This window comes from Erinaceus europaeus, chromosome 8, assembly GCF_950295315.1.
Source record: "Erinaceus europaeus chromosome 8, mEriEur2.1, whole genome shotgun sequence".
Taxonomy (NCBI): Eukaryota; Metazoa; Chordata; class Mammalia; order Eulipotyphla; family Erinaceidae; genus Erinaceus; species Erinaceus europaeus.
Window position 1 is genome coordinate 16,781,104 of NC_080169.1, and position 16,642 is coordinate 16,797,745.

Below are 16,642 nucleotides of genomic sequence, written 5' to 3' on the forward strand. Positions count from 1 at the left end.
GCAAAAAGATTCTCATGCCTGAGGCGCTGTAGTCCTAGTTTAATTCCCTGCACCACCATAAGCCAGGGCTGAGCAATACTCTGGTAAAATAATAATAAATATCAGGATTCCAAAATGAAGTAAAACATTTTTTTAAAAAACAGCTGAATGCTCAGAAAAAGCTTGGTGCTTGCTATAATCAAAGTAGTCTATTTAGGGGCCAGTGAAATAACTCACTTGAGTAGTGAGGTACATTGGTTTTTTTTGTGACCCATATTCCAGTGTGAGCCCCCCACCCACCCACCAAGGAAGTTTTGGTCTCTTTCCCTAAGATAAATAGAGGTTGGGTGGTGTTTTACAGGTGGGGTGCACATATTATCCTATAGGAGGACCTGGGTTTGGGGCCCAGGTCCCCCTCAGTAGGGGAAGCTTTAGGCGTGGAGCAGTGAGTGGTACAGGTATCCCTCTCCTATTTCTGTTTCTACTGGGGAAAGGAAAAAAAAAATAGTGTATTTAAATAAATGAAGAGGGGCTGGGTGGTAGAGCACCTGGTTAAGCACATGCATTAAATAAATGAAACGAACAAATGTTCTGCTCAGTAAGGCTGCACTGAAACCTCATTGAACTCAGACCTGATTTTTTATTGTTGTTTGTTTTCTGAAAATCCTCCAAGGAGCCTTGATGACTAGCCTGGGTTTTTTCCAATCCTTGGCATTCTTAGAATATAACAGCAACACAGAAGTTCAAGGGCATAACCCGCACACTGTGCTTCAGGCCTGGCTTCCTGACCTAATTTGTCCATAATTTAGGAAAAGTGTTGATCTTAACTGCCAACTCACCCCTAAGAGCACTTATAGCAGGCTGAAGCTCATGCAAGGTCCGGTGACCTGCATTAAAAATGTGAGGATATGCTTTTGCCTTTTCTATTATAAAAGTGACTATTACTCATAAGAAAAATATATCACAGAAAAGGAGACAATGGATACAAGTCCATTCTTATGATGAGATCAGTGTTGTAGAGCTGGCAAGATAGCTCACCTGGATAGACCACTTGCTTTGTCAAGTCTAAGACCCAGATCTGAACTTGCCTCCCACCCCCCACCCTCTACCACGACCACCACATTGGAAGAGGTTTTTGTGCTGTGGTCTTTCCTTCTCTTCCTAGCTGAAAAAAAAAGGTTAGCTCAGACAGTTTTACCTAGTTGTCTAATTTTTTTCCCTTAACACCGAAAGGATTTTTTTGATTTTATTATTTATTTTTACTTTTGTAAGAATATGATGAGATTAGAGCACCCTGCTAGCATATTCTGTGGTACCAGGGATCAAACTCAGGGTCTCACACAAGACTGTACTCTGTTAAGCATCCTCTGCGCTCTGTCTAGCTGCATTAAATTTTAACTTTTTCTCATAAATTTTATTTTCCATACCAGTGATTGGTTCAAGTTCTTGTTTGTTTTGCACTGTTACATGCAATGTTGCAATATTCACTTTCCTCATGAGGCAGTATTACATTGCTGTTTGGAAGTCACACACTACTTTTTGCATGCATGACCTTGGTCAGATTGTTCAGTCTGTTTCATTTGTAAAAAAGTAATAGCGCTTACTTACCTAACTACAACTCTTGTGAAATCTATGGCTTCAGTGACTGTTATTGAATTTAAATCTACCTATCTAAAATTTTATCCAAATGGATCATAAAAATAGTACTCAGTAGGGGGTCGGGCGGTAGCTCAGCAGGTTAAGCACATGTGGCGCAAAGTGCAAGGACTGGTATAAATAAGGATCCCAGTTTGAGGCCCTGGCTCCCCACCTGCAGGGGAGTCGCTTTACAGGCGGTGAGGCAGGTCTGCAGGTGTCTATCTTTCTCTCTCCCTGTCTTCCCCTCCTCTCTCCATTTCTCTCTGTTCTATCCAACAATGAACGACATCATCAACAACAATAATAACCACAAGGCTACAACAAGGGCAACAAAACGGGGAAAAAATGGCCTCCAGGAGCAGTGGATTCATGGTGCAGGCACTGAGCCCCAGCAAAAACTCTGGAGGCAAAAGAAAAAAAACAGTACTCAGCAGAAATCCAAGACATTCAAATTATTTCAAGTTTTCTGAGGGATGAAACTGAAGCACTGGGACCTACGAGTGACCCTTGGCCTCTACACGACCTTGCCCTCAATGTGGAACAATGGTAGAAATTGTCCCACTCTCTATAAAGAGAGGCTTCATCAACATATTCTGCCAGTCTAGGAAGATGGGTCCTGAAATGAGCACAGCCTAGAATGTTCCTAGCTGTGACCATGGAATCGTGAGCTCAGACTGACAGGGATGCAGAGGTTACACAGGCTCCTGTGCTGAATATGAATAGACATAGGCCCTGGGTCAGATCCATGAGCTACCCTCTGCCCTGATCCAGCTTTCTGGTCCTATTTCCAACTCTGACACAATCCTCCCAGACAATACCTTTAGCCCACCTGAATGCTATGGGGTTCAGGCAAAAATCAGTAAAGTCATGGGCTACTTGTAGTAGACCTAAAATGGACTCCCTAGCTTCTTCCAACATGAAGACCCCAAATCTCACCTGCTATATTCTTGCCCATTAGGTTCTTGACTATTAAGCAATTTGTTCTGCTTTATTTTTTTAATGCTTTTCAGCCACCAAGTTGCAGATGCTTCCATGATATCCTGACTTCCCTGGGCAGATGACTTCACTCACCCATGAGTCCTGGAACTCCACCTTCCCAGAGCCCTACCCCACTAGGGAGATAGAAAAAGGCTAGGGGTACAGATCAGCCTGTCAACGTCCATGTCCAGCAGAGAAGCAATTGCAGAAGCCAGACCTCCCACCTTCTGCACCCCATAATGATCCTGGGTCCTTGCTCCCAGAAGGATAAAGAATAAGTTTCCAATGGAGGGCATGGGATACAGAACTCTGGTGGTAAAAATTGTATGGAATTGTACCCCTTATCCTACAGTCTTATCGTTATTAAATCAATAAGAATGAACAAAAAAAAGTGGTCCCTGGTTGTCTTGAGAATTTATTTTATCTAGTCAGGGCTGGGTGGTGGTGTACCTGGCTGAGCCACAAAGACCTGGGCTTAACCCTCAGTCTTCACCTGCAGGGGGAAAGCTTTGCAATTGGTGTTGTAAGTCTCTATCACCCCCTTCTCTGTCAATTTCTTGCTGTCTTTATCCAATAAGTAGATAGATTTAAAAAAATCTTTGTAAAAAAAAAAAACAAATCTTAACACATAAAGGATTTCCTAGCCAACTAATTCTTTCTAAAACATGCTGTAACACTATGGTCTGCAAACATCTGCATCCATTTCTGATTTGCAATACTATCCTATTAGTTTATTGCTAATTGATTGCAAAGTCAAATAACAAATCTTGTAAAATATTAAACATATTAAAGGAGAACTGTTATCATCATGATCAAAACCATAGTCCAATGATAGTCTAGGAAACTTGGGCCAGCCTAGAGGAATCTGACAAGAACGAGGTGTTTCCAAAAATAATCGCAAGTATTGAAGCGGCACTAAGGAATGTAATGGAGCTATCGTATTTATATTTTAAAAATTCTCTTTATGTTCATGCTGTAAATATAAGAAATGCCTATCTTAACTCATTATGTGAAAAAAAATATAACAATTACAATCTTGACTGTTCTAAGAAATTTAAATCTTAAAAATTTCTTTTCCATACTGTTTTTTAAGGTAAGGAAGGTCTCAATCAGACATTCCCACCACAAATAGTGAAGTCGTGTTATATAGCATGTCCTAGTTTTCCCTCTACTCACTGCTGTACCACGCTGTCACTTCCACAAAGTATATTAACATTTATGTATGGATGGAAATGAGCATATTAGTGACTAGTTGGTTTATATTTTAAGACAGGCTGGTCCAGGGTGCAGTTCAGTGGCAGAGTACAGTCCTTGCATGTTTAAAGTCCTAGGTTCAACCCTCTATGCCAATAATAACAAAACTTTTGGTGGAGGTTGTCAACAGGGCTTTACTGCACTGGAGTGAATTTTCCTCTTTCCAGATAAACAGAGGTAAAGAAATCACAGTAACAAAGACTCGTGCAATGCAGTGGGGGCTGAACTTGAACTTGGATCTCCCATATGGCAAATCAGGCGATTATTGCACTAGCCAAATGAGATATGTGTGGGACCCAATGTTAAAATTTTTTAACCATAGTCCCCAATTCTGATTCTGTAATAATCACTTCCACATCAGTTGTGGGAAGTCACTAGGACGGCTGGAAAGACAGCGACAGCATAAAGATCATACACAAAGACTCTGATATCTGAATCTTTACTGTTGTGGCTCAATCCCTCACACCACCATAAGCCAGAGCTAAGCAGTGCTCTCTGTATCCTTTTCAATAATAATAATAATAATAAAAAGAAACAAAGTCACTGGTATATATAAAGTACAGATCTCTGTATTTTTCTTTCTTTTTTTGCTTCCAGGTTATTGCTGGGGCTCGGTGCCTGCACTACAAATTCACTGCTGCTGGAGGCCATTTTTCCCATTTTGCTGTCCTTGTTGTAGTTGTTACTGTTGTCACAGCTGTTGTTGGATAGGACAGAAAGAAATGGAGAGAGGAGGGGAAGACACAGAGGGGGAGAGAAAGACAGACACCTGCAGACCTGCTTCACTGCCTGTAAAGCGACTCCCCTGTAAGTGGGGAGGCGGGGGTTCGAACCTTAGGCCGGTCCTTGCGCTTTGTGCCTTGTGTGCTTAACCCGCTGTGCTACTGCCCAGCCCTTCTCTGTATTTTTCTAATACATGTTTTAGCACAGGAGTCTACATGTGTGTATATATATTACACATACATGTCTACATATATCTGTAGCTCATGTTGTTTTATAACTTATGAAAGTACCGAGCACAACTGCCACAGAGCTGCTAACTTCCCAAGTCTAAGCCAATCTACTTAAATGCTCTTTGTTTCTGGAAATGTAGTCTCAGGTGAGGGGTAGACAGCATAATGGTTATGCAAAGGGAATCTTGTGCCTGAGTCTCTGTAGTCCGAGGTTCAATCCCCCACACCACCATGTGCCAGAGCCGAGCAGTGCTCTGGTAAAAATTAGGCCCTGGTGGAGCTCCTAAGTACCTTGGTTATCTACAAAGGCAGCAGCAGGTTCAACATTTTAGAATAATATTATCTTTCAGTAAACTAAGTTTTTCAATAGTGAGGAAAGCTAACGAAGGTGCTCTCTCTCAATTCCAGAACAAAGTCAGAACATTAGAAAGGTATCTCAGGAGTCTGCTAAGAATGGTAACAGGTAAATTTAGTATTTAAAACTTAGAATTTGAAAGTTCCAACAGCAACTATAATATTTATTTAAAATAATGCATTTGCAGGTCAAATAAGTTCTAAATTGTACATTTCAGGTTCCGCCAACTCCATAATAATCTGAAGACGGCTATATTCACAGGTTTCAACTGCATGGTTACTTCTTTGCCCACTCTTCTCTTTCTTTTCTTTCCCGAATAACCTCTTTCAGATATGGTTCAAGGTAGAATTTATCCTAAAGAATAAGAGAAAAATATTATAAACCACCATCACATATACTGATACACCCCAACCACTAAATAGCCCATCAAAAATTATTTTTCTTTTCCAATCAAGAAAATTTATCACCAAGTTAAAAACTCTCTGCTTTCCTAAAATGTAAAAAAAAGTCACTGTAAGTTCCTCTGACAGGTTATAAGAGTAAAGCCTGACAAGAGGAGAAAAAGTAGTTTCCAAGCTTTCATCTACTTTCAATGTTGTTCAAGAGGTGGGAATCGCTTCAGAGTGCTTCTTGCGAACTGCAGAGCTACTCAACAGGTTGATCCTGGGAACACTTAACCCTTTTCATCTGACCAGGAAGCAGAGCTCAGAGAGAGCAATGGCCTGAAGAGCAGAAGGCCTGGATTCTAGTCCAAAATCTTATTGTTTAGTCATTTTGGGAACAGTCACTTCGCTTCTACGTCTAAAATGCAGCTAATCTGTGCTCTGTTAACTTCACTGGTTTGTCCTTAGGTTATTTATTTGATATAAGGTTAGGAGATTAAAAAAAAAAAATCATACAAAGCAATGTTGTTCTGTTTCTAGTGACCAGTGTTATCAGATACATGAAAGTGGTGCTACCTCTTCATATTTTGTCCACTGCTCTTTAGGCAAGATCTGATGTCTCAGAGACAGGTCCAGTGCTCTCTTAATGCGGAACATCCTGTCATTATAAAGGTTCTCAGGAAGTCTTCTTATGGCTTCTTTTACATCTTCATCCTCATATATCGTATCATCTCGCATTAACCCTATGGTAGAAAGCAACAATTTATAAGCTGAATATGTATCTCAAAACCCAGCACTAGTCACTGAACATATATAAGGCAATATAGAAAAATACAAGTTATTTCATTAATTAGTTATTTTTGTCATTTCCTTTTGTGTTCTACTCTCCAGGATTTTACCACTCTGAACTGACTTTTTTTCTTCAGATAGAGAAAGACACAGAGCTAGGAAGCAAGAGGGAAAAAATACCATTGAGCCCAAGTGTTCTTCAATGAGGTAGAGATTGAACCCTCAACTGGGTCATGTGCGTGGTGAAGCAAAGCCACTCTCCAGCTGAGATGCTTTCCCGGCCTTAAGTTTCTTAAACTTATCACTGTCTTTGTCCCATGAAATACAAAGGTGATTCTTTTGAATAGATGCGATACAAGTGCATATACATGGATGTTCTAGCAGCTTTTTCATAATAGCACAAAAGCAGAAATAGTCCAAATGCCCATTAACACACAGCAGGCTACATAATGTTTATAACCTACTGCTCTATGCTATAAAATCATAAAGTAAATAGTATATAAAAGCAAGATCTTTCCTAAAGATTGATGTTTAGTGATGACTGGATAGATGATTCAGTGGTGAAAGGACCTGCTTTTCCACACATGCAGACAGTATCATCCCCAGTATCACAGAGAGCAGTGGAACAATACTCACTGCCCTGATGTAGCTTTCTAGTCCTATTTCCAACTCTGACACCATCTCCCTAGACAATTCCTTTGGCCCACCTACATGTTAGCTGTCAGGCTCAGGCAAAAATCAGTAAAATCACGACCCCCTTGGAATATACCTAAAATAGATCTACTTTTTCCAAAATGGAGACCCCAAATCTCATCTGCTATACTCTTACCTTTAGGTTCCTGATTATTAAACAATTTGTTCTGCTTTATACCTTAATGCTTTTTCAGCCAGCAAGTTGCAGATGCTACCACGATGCCAACCTGACTTCCCTGGGCAGATGACCTCACCAATGTGTCCTGGGACCCCATCTCCCCAAAGCCCTGCACCACTAGGGAAAGATAGAAACAGGCTGGGGGTGTGGATCCACATGCCAACATCCATGTCCAGCAGAGAAGCAATTACAGAAGCCAGAACTCCCACCTTCTGCATCCCATAATGACCCTAGGTTCATGCTCCCAGAGGGATACAGAATAAGGGAAGCTTCCAGTGGAGGGGAGAGGATATGGAACTCTGGTGGTGGGAACTGTGGAATTTTACCCCCCCCATCCTATGGTTTTGTTGATATCTTCTATTTTTTATTTTATAAACAATTTTAAAAAACCAGCATTAGGAAGAAAAAAAGAAAAGAACATTTTTAAGATTGCAACAAGACTTATCTAAAACATTAAGAGTTGACTATGACAGAAACACAATGGACTTCATACAAAGTAGTGGACTATTTCTCAAACAATATATATGTGAGCTTTCAAATCCACAAGCATAAAACTCACTCTCTCTTTTTAAATTCCCACCAGTTATTGCTGGGATTTGGTGCTGGCATTACAAATTCACCATTTCTGAACCCTCCCCCCTTTCTTCCTTTCTATTTTATTTGACAGCCAGAGAGAAACTGACAGGAAGAAAGAAAGAAAGATACCTGAAGACCTGCTTCTTTGCTTATGAAGCTACGATCCTGCAGGTGGGAAGCAGGGGCTTGAAATCAGGCCCCTGCACTATTTAAAAACCGTCTACCTTGCTTTTATAAAATACCAACAGACCACACCTCTACTTTTAAGATAAAAAAAATTCTTTAAATATTTTTAAAATGACAGTGTACAAAGGAACTTGTAACATTTAACAATGCTTCCATCAAGTTTCAATATAAGAGGCAAAGTTCATGGCAAATTATAAAGATCTTGTTCCATCATTCTTCTTTCTTCAAAAGAATAGTATGGAAAAGGATTTAATAGAGTAACAAAACTTAAGTCATAAAACTTTGATGACTTAAGTCATCAAAACTTAAAACATATTTTAGAACCTAAGGAACTCCTGCACATGTGTAAGTCTGGGGAAGGGGTGGGAGAACAAAGTACAGATACTCACCCAGTTTATTGAACCCTGCAGCATTGTAATACCATTTTCGAAGACCCTCCAACCAACGGCTTGAGGCTGCAACTGATATGTCACATTGTTAGTTGCTTACAATCTCCTCATACTATGTGTATACCCTAACAAGCAAAAAAAAATCAATACTCTTACAGTTACCTCATTAGAATAAGCAGCAAATTTAGGGAGCACTTTGCTTTTAAAAGTATATATGCGGCGGTAGCGCAGCAGGATAAGCACAGGTGGCGCAAAGCTCAAGGATTAACATGAGGATCCCAGTTTGAGCCCCCGGCTCCCCACCTGCAGGGGAGTCACTTCTCAGGCGGTGAAGCAGGTCTGCAGCTATCTTTCTCTCCCCTTCTCTGTCTTTCCCTCCTCTCTCCATATCACTCTGCCCTATCTAACGACAACAGCATCAATAACAACTACAAAAAAAAAAAAAAAGGGGAAGGGGGGGAAGCATATACTCTAAATACTTAAAGATACTTAGGCCTTTATACCTTCCTCTCATGCCCCCTACTTCACTTTCCTTAATCACTCTATTCAACTACACGAAAGTAAGAAATATCTCCTACTCTCTTCTGACAGCATCAACATTACTGTCACCCCTTGATAATCTTTAGATAAACACTGTACACAATTGGCCAAGATATGCTGGCAAATATATAAATATAAACTAAGGGACAATGGGTAACAGAAGCATAAACAAGTAAATGCAAGTCAAACTTATGGTTAACTTAGACCCCACTAAAATCTGAGGCAGTTTTCCTCCCTAACTTGAGGCCAGAGTCCATAAAACTAATACGGGTTTGAATACAATAAATGACACTCACCACTTTTAACAATGGGGACAAAGTCTAAACTCTGTCAGATAAAGAAAGGACTACAAAACCTGGATAAGGGCAAAAGTCTGGCTCACTTAATGATGGCCTTTTGGGCCAATACTAGGCCACCCCAACATCTGGTGCCCTCGTCAGGGATTCCCACATAGATATGATGGCCTGTCGTATGCTTTACATTGGTTTGTTCTAGCCCTCCCCCGCCAAGAAAATTGGATCAGTCCAGTTAATTTCGCGGCCCGCTTGGCCCCGCCCCAAGGAACCCCGAGAGAGGGTTCTTGAGTTCGAGAGTGCCAGAGTTGCAGAGTTCCTGAGTTCTTGAGTTCCAGAGTAAGAGAGAGTGCTTGTGCCGCCGCAAAGAGACAGCAGAGTTCTGTTTGGTGATTAGTTTGTCTTAGTTTATGAATCGTTGTTCCTGAATAAAGAAATACAGCTTCCCTGCCCAGCTGTTGTCTCTACGTCTCTGTTACCCGCCCGTGAAGCTAGACCGCCCGGCAAAAGCCTCCGAATTTTAACAACAAATGGCGCCCACGTGGACCTGACCTGCGCATCTCTCAGATAAGTAAAGACAATTTAGCTACCTATGTACTATGGCCTTCTCTTCTGCTTGTGAAGAGATCTCCAAAGACCTCTGCTCTTTCTTCACGAGACTGTTTTGCTGTTTCTGGAACATTTATCTCTGGACCACTCTGTGGTTTCCACTCGCTCGGGCGAACTCAGAACAGCCAGCGGAAATAGCCAGCGGGCGGGAGGCAAGGCGCGGAGCTGCTGTTTCCACCTGGTTAAACAGCCAGCCAGCTGGCTGAGCCCAAACAACCCCGAGCACCGCACCCGCAGCCCGCAAGAGGCCGACGCCAGCACACAAGAGCCCGATGCCAATACGCTAGAGCCCAACGCCAACACGCTGGAGCCCAATGCCAACACGCTAGAGCCCGATGCCACCGCGCAACAGCCCGATGCCAACACACAGGCCAACCCACAGGAGCCGGCTCTCCACTGCGTGGCGCAGGGCACTGGACACGTGATCCCTCCATGCTGCTCGGCCACTGCGAGCAGGGCAGCAGACATGACAGGGCCATGGGGCAGGGCCGCGGCGGCCTATTATGGCCGCCACCCCTGGGCACCTAGGCCCACGCCTTCTACAAAACTGGCCCGCCTGCCCTCTTGCTATAAATTCTGGAACGCTCCCAGACCTCCCGGACCCCCGGGCTCCCTGCCGAAACTGGGCACACGAGATCTCCAGCCGCCGGTCTGGTCTGAAGACAGACAAGCTGGAGTACACAGAGATTTGTGCAGAGATCACAACTAACAATTCCTAGAAGTGAAGCTGCGCGGGAAGCCACCTCCAGATGGTGAACCCCCCCCAACAACTAAGACAGTACAGATTTAAATTCGTGTTTAAAATGACATGTCTTCGTAACAAAGGTTTCTCTCCTTGTGTATTAATGACCATGTTCATATGTATGTTTAAAGTTTGGTAAACAATAACTTTAAGGCTAAATTCTTACTAGTCAAAGTTAAATAAAAAAGGTTTTCAACATAATTCTCATAAAGATAAAATTAACTTACATTTAAAGTCTGAGGTAAAAATTAGTTAACAATCAATATATTTTAACTAAGTTAGGCTAAACAAAAGGTTAAATAGACTTGTTGATATGTAAAACTCTCCATTACCTTCTCTATTAGAAATGGTAGATCGCACAATGGCTATGCTAATTATTCTCATGCCTGAGGTTTCCTTTCCTGACTCCATCTTAAATGGGTGTAACAAAAGGTTAGAAGACGTTGTTACTATGTAAAAGTCTCAAATGGGTGTAACAAAAGGTTAAAAGATGTTGTTGCTATGTAAAAGTCTCAAATGGGTGTAACAAAAGGTTAAAAGACGTTGTTGCTATGTAAAAGTCTCAAATTCCTTCTCTATTAGAAATATGCTAATAACAAGTTTTGTTTCATAGTAAGTAAGTTGCAGCCAGCTGCCTTTGGGACTCTAGACCTTTCCCCACCCCCATGCAAACGCCCGTCGAGGCAAGTAGCCCCCCAGAGGCAAGAAATGTTTTTTTTTTAAGCTGATAAAGTTTAGCCCACAGAGACAGATATGGCCCCCTCAGGCCTTCCCTTAGCAGTACACTGGTTCTTGTTACTTGCTTACATATTTCTCCATGTTTGTGCCAGTTTCTTTTTTAAAAAAAAAAATGCCTATATGATATATGTTTCTGTTCACCCCACACCCTTGATACTATAGTCATTTAGTTAAAAAAAAAAAAGGGAAAATTGTCGTATGCTTTACATTGGTTTGTTCTAGCCCTCCCCCGCCAAGAAAATTGGATCAGTCCAGTTAATTTCGTGGGCCCACTTGGCCCTGCCCCAAGGAACCCTGAGAGAGGGTTCTTGAGTTCGAGAGTGCCAGAGTTGCAGAGTTCCTGAGTTCTTGAGTTCCAGAGTAAGAGAGAGTGCTTGTGCCGCTGCAAAGAGACAGCAGAGTTCTGTTTGGTGATTAGTTTGTCTTAGTTTATGAATCGTTGTTCCTGAATAAAGAAATACAGCTTCCCTGCCCAGTCGTTGTCTCCACGTCTCTGTTATCCGCCCGTGAAGCTAGACCGCCCGGCAAGAGCCTCCGAATTTTAACAACAATGGCCTTGACCTCAGATCCCTCTCTCAACCATCACTGGTCACTTCCATTAGGAACATCATCATAAGCCCCCTGTGGGCCTCTACAGGACCTGCTCACTGTAGAGCAGCTGTGGTAGGGTCACCCCCACTCTCTGAAGGGAGGCTGGGTCAACATAACTCTAACACTCAAGGAAGAGTGGTCCTGAAATGAGAGCAGCCTAGAATGTTCCCAGCTGTGACCATGGACTGTGAGATCAGACTGACAGGAACTCAGAGGTTACGCAGGCTCCTGTGCTAAATGTGATTATACATGGGCCCTGGGTTAGATTGATGGGGTAAACAGTTAATTCTATTTATAGATTTTCTTCAAGTTTGGGAGCTATTTTCTACCCTAATCCAGCCTTCTATTTCTATTCTCAACTCTGATACCTTCTTCCCACACAGTATTTTTAGTTCACCTGCACGTTAGCTAACAAGCTCAAGCAAAAACTACTAAAGTCAGGGGCCCTAGTAGGAACACCTAGGAACATAACTAAAACAGACTTCCTAGCTTCTCTCCACCCTAAGATCCCTATTCTCACCTGCTCTATCCCTACTTTCTGGTTCCTGTTTATTAATAATTTGACCTGCTTTATATCTTACTGACTTTCAGCCACCAAGTTGCAGATGCTGCTAGATTCCATCCTTATTTCCCTGGGCAGATGACTTCACCAATGTGCACCTCGAGACCCTGCCTCCCCAGGGCCCTGCCCCACTAAGAAAAGACAGAAACAGGCTGGGAGTATGGACCGACCTGCCAACACCCATGTCCAGCGCAGAAGCAATTACAGAAGGCAGACCTCCCACCTTCTGAACCCAATAAAGATCTTTGGTCCATGCTCCCAGAGTGGGAGAAATGTTAGGGGAAGATAACCAGGGCTCTGAACTTCATCAGGATCCAGAGAGAGAAGTGGAAAACAGGAAGGACATTTGGAAGTAGTAAGAGGTGTAGGTATGACTGGAAAAGGAAGAGAAGGCAATATACCATAGGAAACACAAATGTGTGTGTGTGTGTCTGTGTATACATATATTTATTAGTCAGTCCATATCTGTGACCTTGAGAGAACTACTGCAGTTTCCAATGGAGGGAATGGGGATGCAGAGCTCTGGTGGTGGAAATGCTGCAGAATTACATCCCTGTCATCTCATAATTTTTTAAATCACTAATAAAAATGTTTAAAAAATTAAAAAATATATACTTAAAACTAACAATCACTTATTCTAGCCATTATCAAAAATAACGGAGAGGTTAAAAAAAAGGTACAGCAAAGCATGAGAAAAAGTAAAGTTAAACAACAGCTATAATTACTGCCACTCCAGTTAGATTTTTCCTTTCTACAAAATTCTATGTTCAGGCAGGTTGAAATGACCTTCATGATCTCTCTCTCTCTTTTAGAAGCAGCAAAGTCTGTCAAAGTGGTAGTACAACCTAAATCACGCATAGTGGGTCCGAAACATTACCTTTGCTTCACCTGCTCACCCTCTTAAAACTTTTGTGTTGTGCTAGCTCCTTGCTACAGGAGAGGTAACCCTCCTTGCAGAAACTCTCCTCACCCCCTACTGCTTTGTCCATTACAGATTAATATGGTCTTGACAGATTTCCTTGGAAATTAATAAACATCCTGTACAAAACCACCTCAGAGGAAAACAACTACCCAAAAGTCAACACTTGTTGTTTGACAAAAATCAAAAACACACTTGTAGAAGGCAAATTTAAAACTATTCAATAAAGCTAATTCCTTCATTCGCACTGTCTCACGTTTTTGACAAATATGCCTCACTCAAAAGGATGGGATACGACTTGCCTTACAGAAGCTAATCTATCCCATGTCAGAACTGGCAAGTGTGAGACAAAGTTCCTGATTCCCAAACACAGCACAGAAGCAGAATGCCTTCAACATGGGTCCAAAATTAATGAAATGCCAAATTCTTAAATGTTTTCCTTACCCCGCTTTAATTATTAGTCACTTAGGTGAACTCTTCTGGTCTCAGGTCTTTATGTCAGCAACTTGACCTTTTTTTAGTGGCTTTACAATTATTGGGGGCAGGAGAGGGGGAGGACAATGTTTTTTGTTGTTTTGTTTTTAGTCATTTATTTATTTTATTATTGGATAAGAGGCAGAGAAACTGAGTGGGGAGGTGAAGATAGAGCAGGAAGGAGACTGAGAGACACCTGCAGCCCTGCTTCACCTCTCGTGAAGCTTCCCCCTTGCAGGTGGGGAAGGAGGCTTGAACCCGGGTCCTTGTGCACAGTGATGTGTGCGCTTAACCAGGTGCACCACCACCTCCCCCCCCCCCAATATTCTTAAAGACTACACCAATGTTTATCTCTAAAGGGCAGATAGTCACAAAAAGTGTGAGTTGGGAAAAAAAAAAGAAAAAAGAAAAATCCCACTTGATGTTCACACTAGGTTTTAAAACATCTGATTGGTTTCTCCATTCATTCTCTCAAAACAGAGAGACAGAGATGGGGAGAGGCAGAGACAGGGAGAGAGACAGAGACAGGGGAAAAGGGATCAAGACTGTGTGTGTTCCGATGCCTGCAATAAACACCAAAGTCGACCAGAGACACACACACACACAAATAGATAGACAGATAGACAGACATCCTATGCCTACAATAAACACAAAAGTCAACCAGAGAGAGACACACACAGAGAGAAATAGACAGACAGACAGACATCCGGTGCCTACAATAAACACCAAAAGTCGACACACACACATACATACACACACAGATAGACACACATACACACAGACAGACACACACACATACACACACACACATAGATGGATAGACAGACATCCGGTGCCTACCACAAGCACCAAAGTCGACGAAAGACAGAGACAGACAGACACACACACACACACACACACACACACACACACAGACACCGGGTGCCTACCACAAACACCAAAGTCGACGAAAGACAGAGACAGACAGACACACATACACACAGACAGACACACACAAACACACATACAGATAGACACACACACAGACACATATACACACAGATAGACACACACATACACACACACATACATACACACACAGATAGACACACATACACACAGATAGACACACAGACACAGATAGACACACATACACACAGACAGACACACACAAACACACAGACACACAGATAGACACACACACAGACACACATACACACAGATAGACACACACATACATACACACACAGATAGACACACATACACACAGACAGACACACAGACAGACACACACACACATACACACAGATAGACACACACACACATACATACACACATACACACAGATAGGCACACAGACAGACACACAGACACACACACATACATACACATACATACACACACACAGATAGACACACATACACACAGATAGACACACAGACAGACACACAGACAGACACACACACACACTCTCTCTCTCACCGGTGCCCACCACAAACACCGAAGTCGACAAGGCTACAGACCAACCTCAAGCCCGGCCATCCCCCGCGCCCCGCCGCCTCTACCTCCCCCTCGGTGAACGGCGAGGCGGTGCACGGAGCTGAGTCCCCGCAGCAGCCGGGGCGGCCTCGCGCCATCACTGAGCTAACGGCGGCGCCCGCCCGCCCCGCCCCCCGCGCTCAAGGTCATCGCTCAGGTGGCTCCCCGACCCCTCGCGGCCCCACCGTCCAGGGCAGCCGGTAGGAGCCACCCCCGTCCCTTACGCGGCAAACCCAGTCACTCCGAGAGCACAGGGAGCGGGGCACCTGCTGACTGAAAGTTGCGCACCCCGACCCCCACCCGCACGGCTCCCGTCACTCACCGGCCGGCCTGCCCGCCATGTTGACCCGAGACAGAAGCGGTGCCTGCTGGGTAAGTTCTGCAGGGCGGTCAGGGCGCTGTGCGCGCAGGCGCCTGACGTCACGTGGGGGGGACGGGGGCGGGAGAGCGCCTTCTGCGCAGGCGCAACCCTGGTGACCCGGGCGAGGCACTTGAAGGGCGCGGGCTCTCACCGAGTCCAGGTTAATGGGAGTGATCGGTGAATGAGGAGCTGCTCGCTTTAGTCTGACTTGTTGTCGACTCGCTTTAGTCTGACTCGTTGACTTTTTTAAAACCTATTTTATTGCTGTCGAAGTAGTTTACTTGGATAATTCACCAGCTGGGCTCTAGCCCGGATGCAAACCGCGTTGGAAAGGGTTTTGGTGCTTAATCTTTGTCTCTTTTTATTTGAAAAAGTGCAGAACAATGAACTCCTGGCAACAATATAAAAATTAGGGGGAAAAAACAAAAAGATTGGTGGTCCGGGAGGCGGCGCAGTGGCTAAGACATAGACTCTCAAGCATGAGGTCCTGAGTTCCTGAGTTCGATCCCCCACAGCACATGTACCAGAGTGATGGCTGGTTCTTTCTCTCCTCCTATCTTTCTCATGAATAAATACATAAATTCTTAGAAAAAAAATTGTTTTATTGAGAGGCCAGAGTACCACTGTAGTATATAAGCAGCGCTTGGGTTTGAATCTGGTATATGCGTATCTGGGTAGATTGCGCCTACCTGCGGGGAGGCGGGTGGGGACGACCAGATAGCTCTTTCCACTTTATACTATTTCATTTATTTTGGATAGAGACAGAAATTGAGAGGGAAGGGGGAAGTAGAGGGAGAAACCTGCTGCACTATTTCACCTCTTGTGAAGCTTACCCTCTTCAGGTAGGGACCAGAGGACTGAACTCAGGTCCTCTCACATTTTACAATGTGCATCCTATCAGGTGCACCCCCCTTCTCCTCCTCCACCTTCCCTATTTCTCTTTC

At 43.3% G+C, this 16,642-nt stretch overlaps 1 protein-coding gene across 1 annotated transcript; it reads right to left on the reverse strand.

Moving 5' to 3' along the window:
* Positions 1-5,291: 5,291 nt before the first annotated feature.
* Positions 5,292-15,745, reverse strand: LOC103121700 (cytochrome b-c1 complex subunit 7). The gene is made up of 4 exons (XM_007532230.3): positions 15,660-15,745; positions 8,352-8,423; positions 6,117-6,283; positions 5,292-5,511 (listed from the first exon to the last, which is right to left on the reverse strand). The coding sequence occupies exons 1-4, from the start codon at positions 15,676-15,678 to the stop codon at positions 5,434-5,436; spliced, it is 336 nt and encodes a 111-aa protein (XP_007532292.1). The 5' UTR covers positions 15,679-15,745; the 3' UTR covers positions 5,292-5,433.
* Positions 15,746-16,642: the final 897 nt, after the last annotated feature.

Bases quoted from the DNA above. Each gene is read 5' to 3' on its own strand.
- LOC103121700 (XM_007532230.3), bottom strand. The intron at 6,284-8,351 runs GTGAGTATCTGT...TTTCTACCATAG, and splicing joins TGCAGGGTTCAATAAACTGG to GGTTAATGCGAGATGATACG. The intron at 5,512-6,116 runs GTAGCACCACTT...CTTATTCTTTAG, and splicing joins AGTGGACAAAATATGAAGAG to GATAAATTCTACCTTGAACC.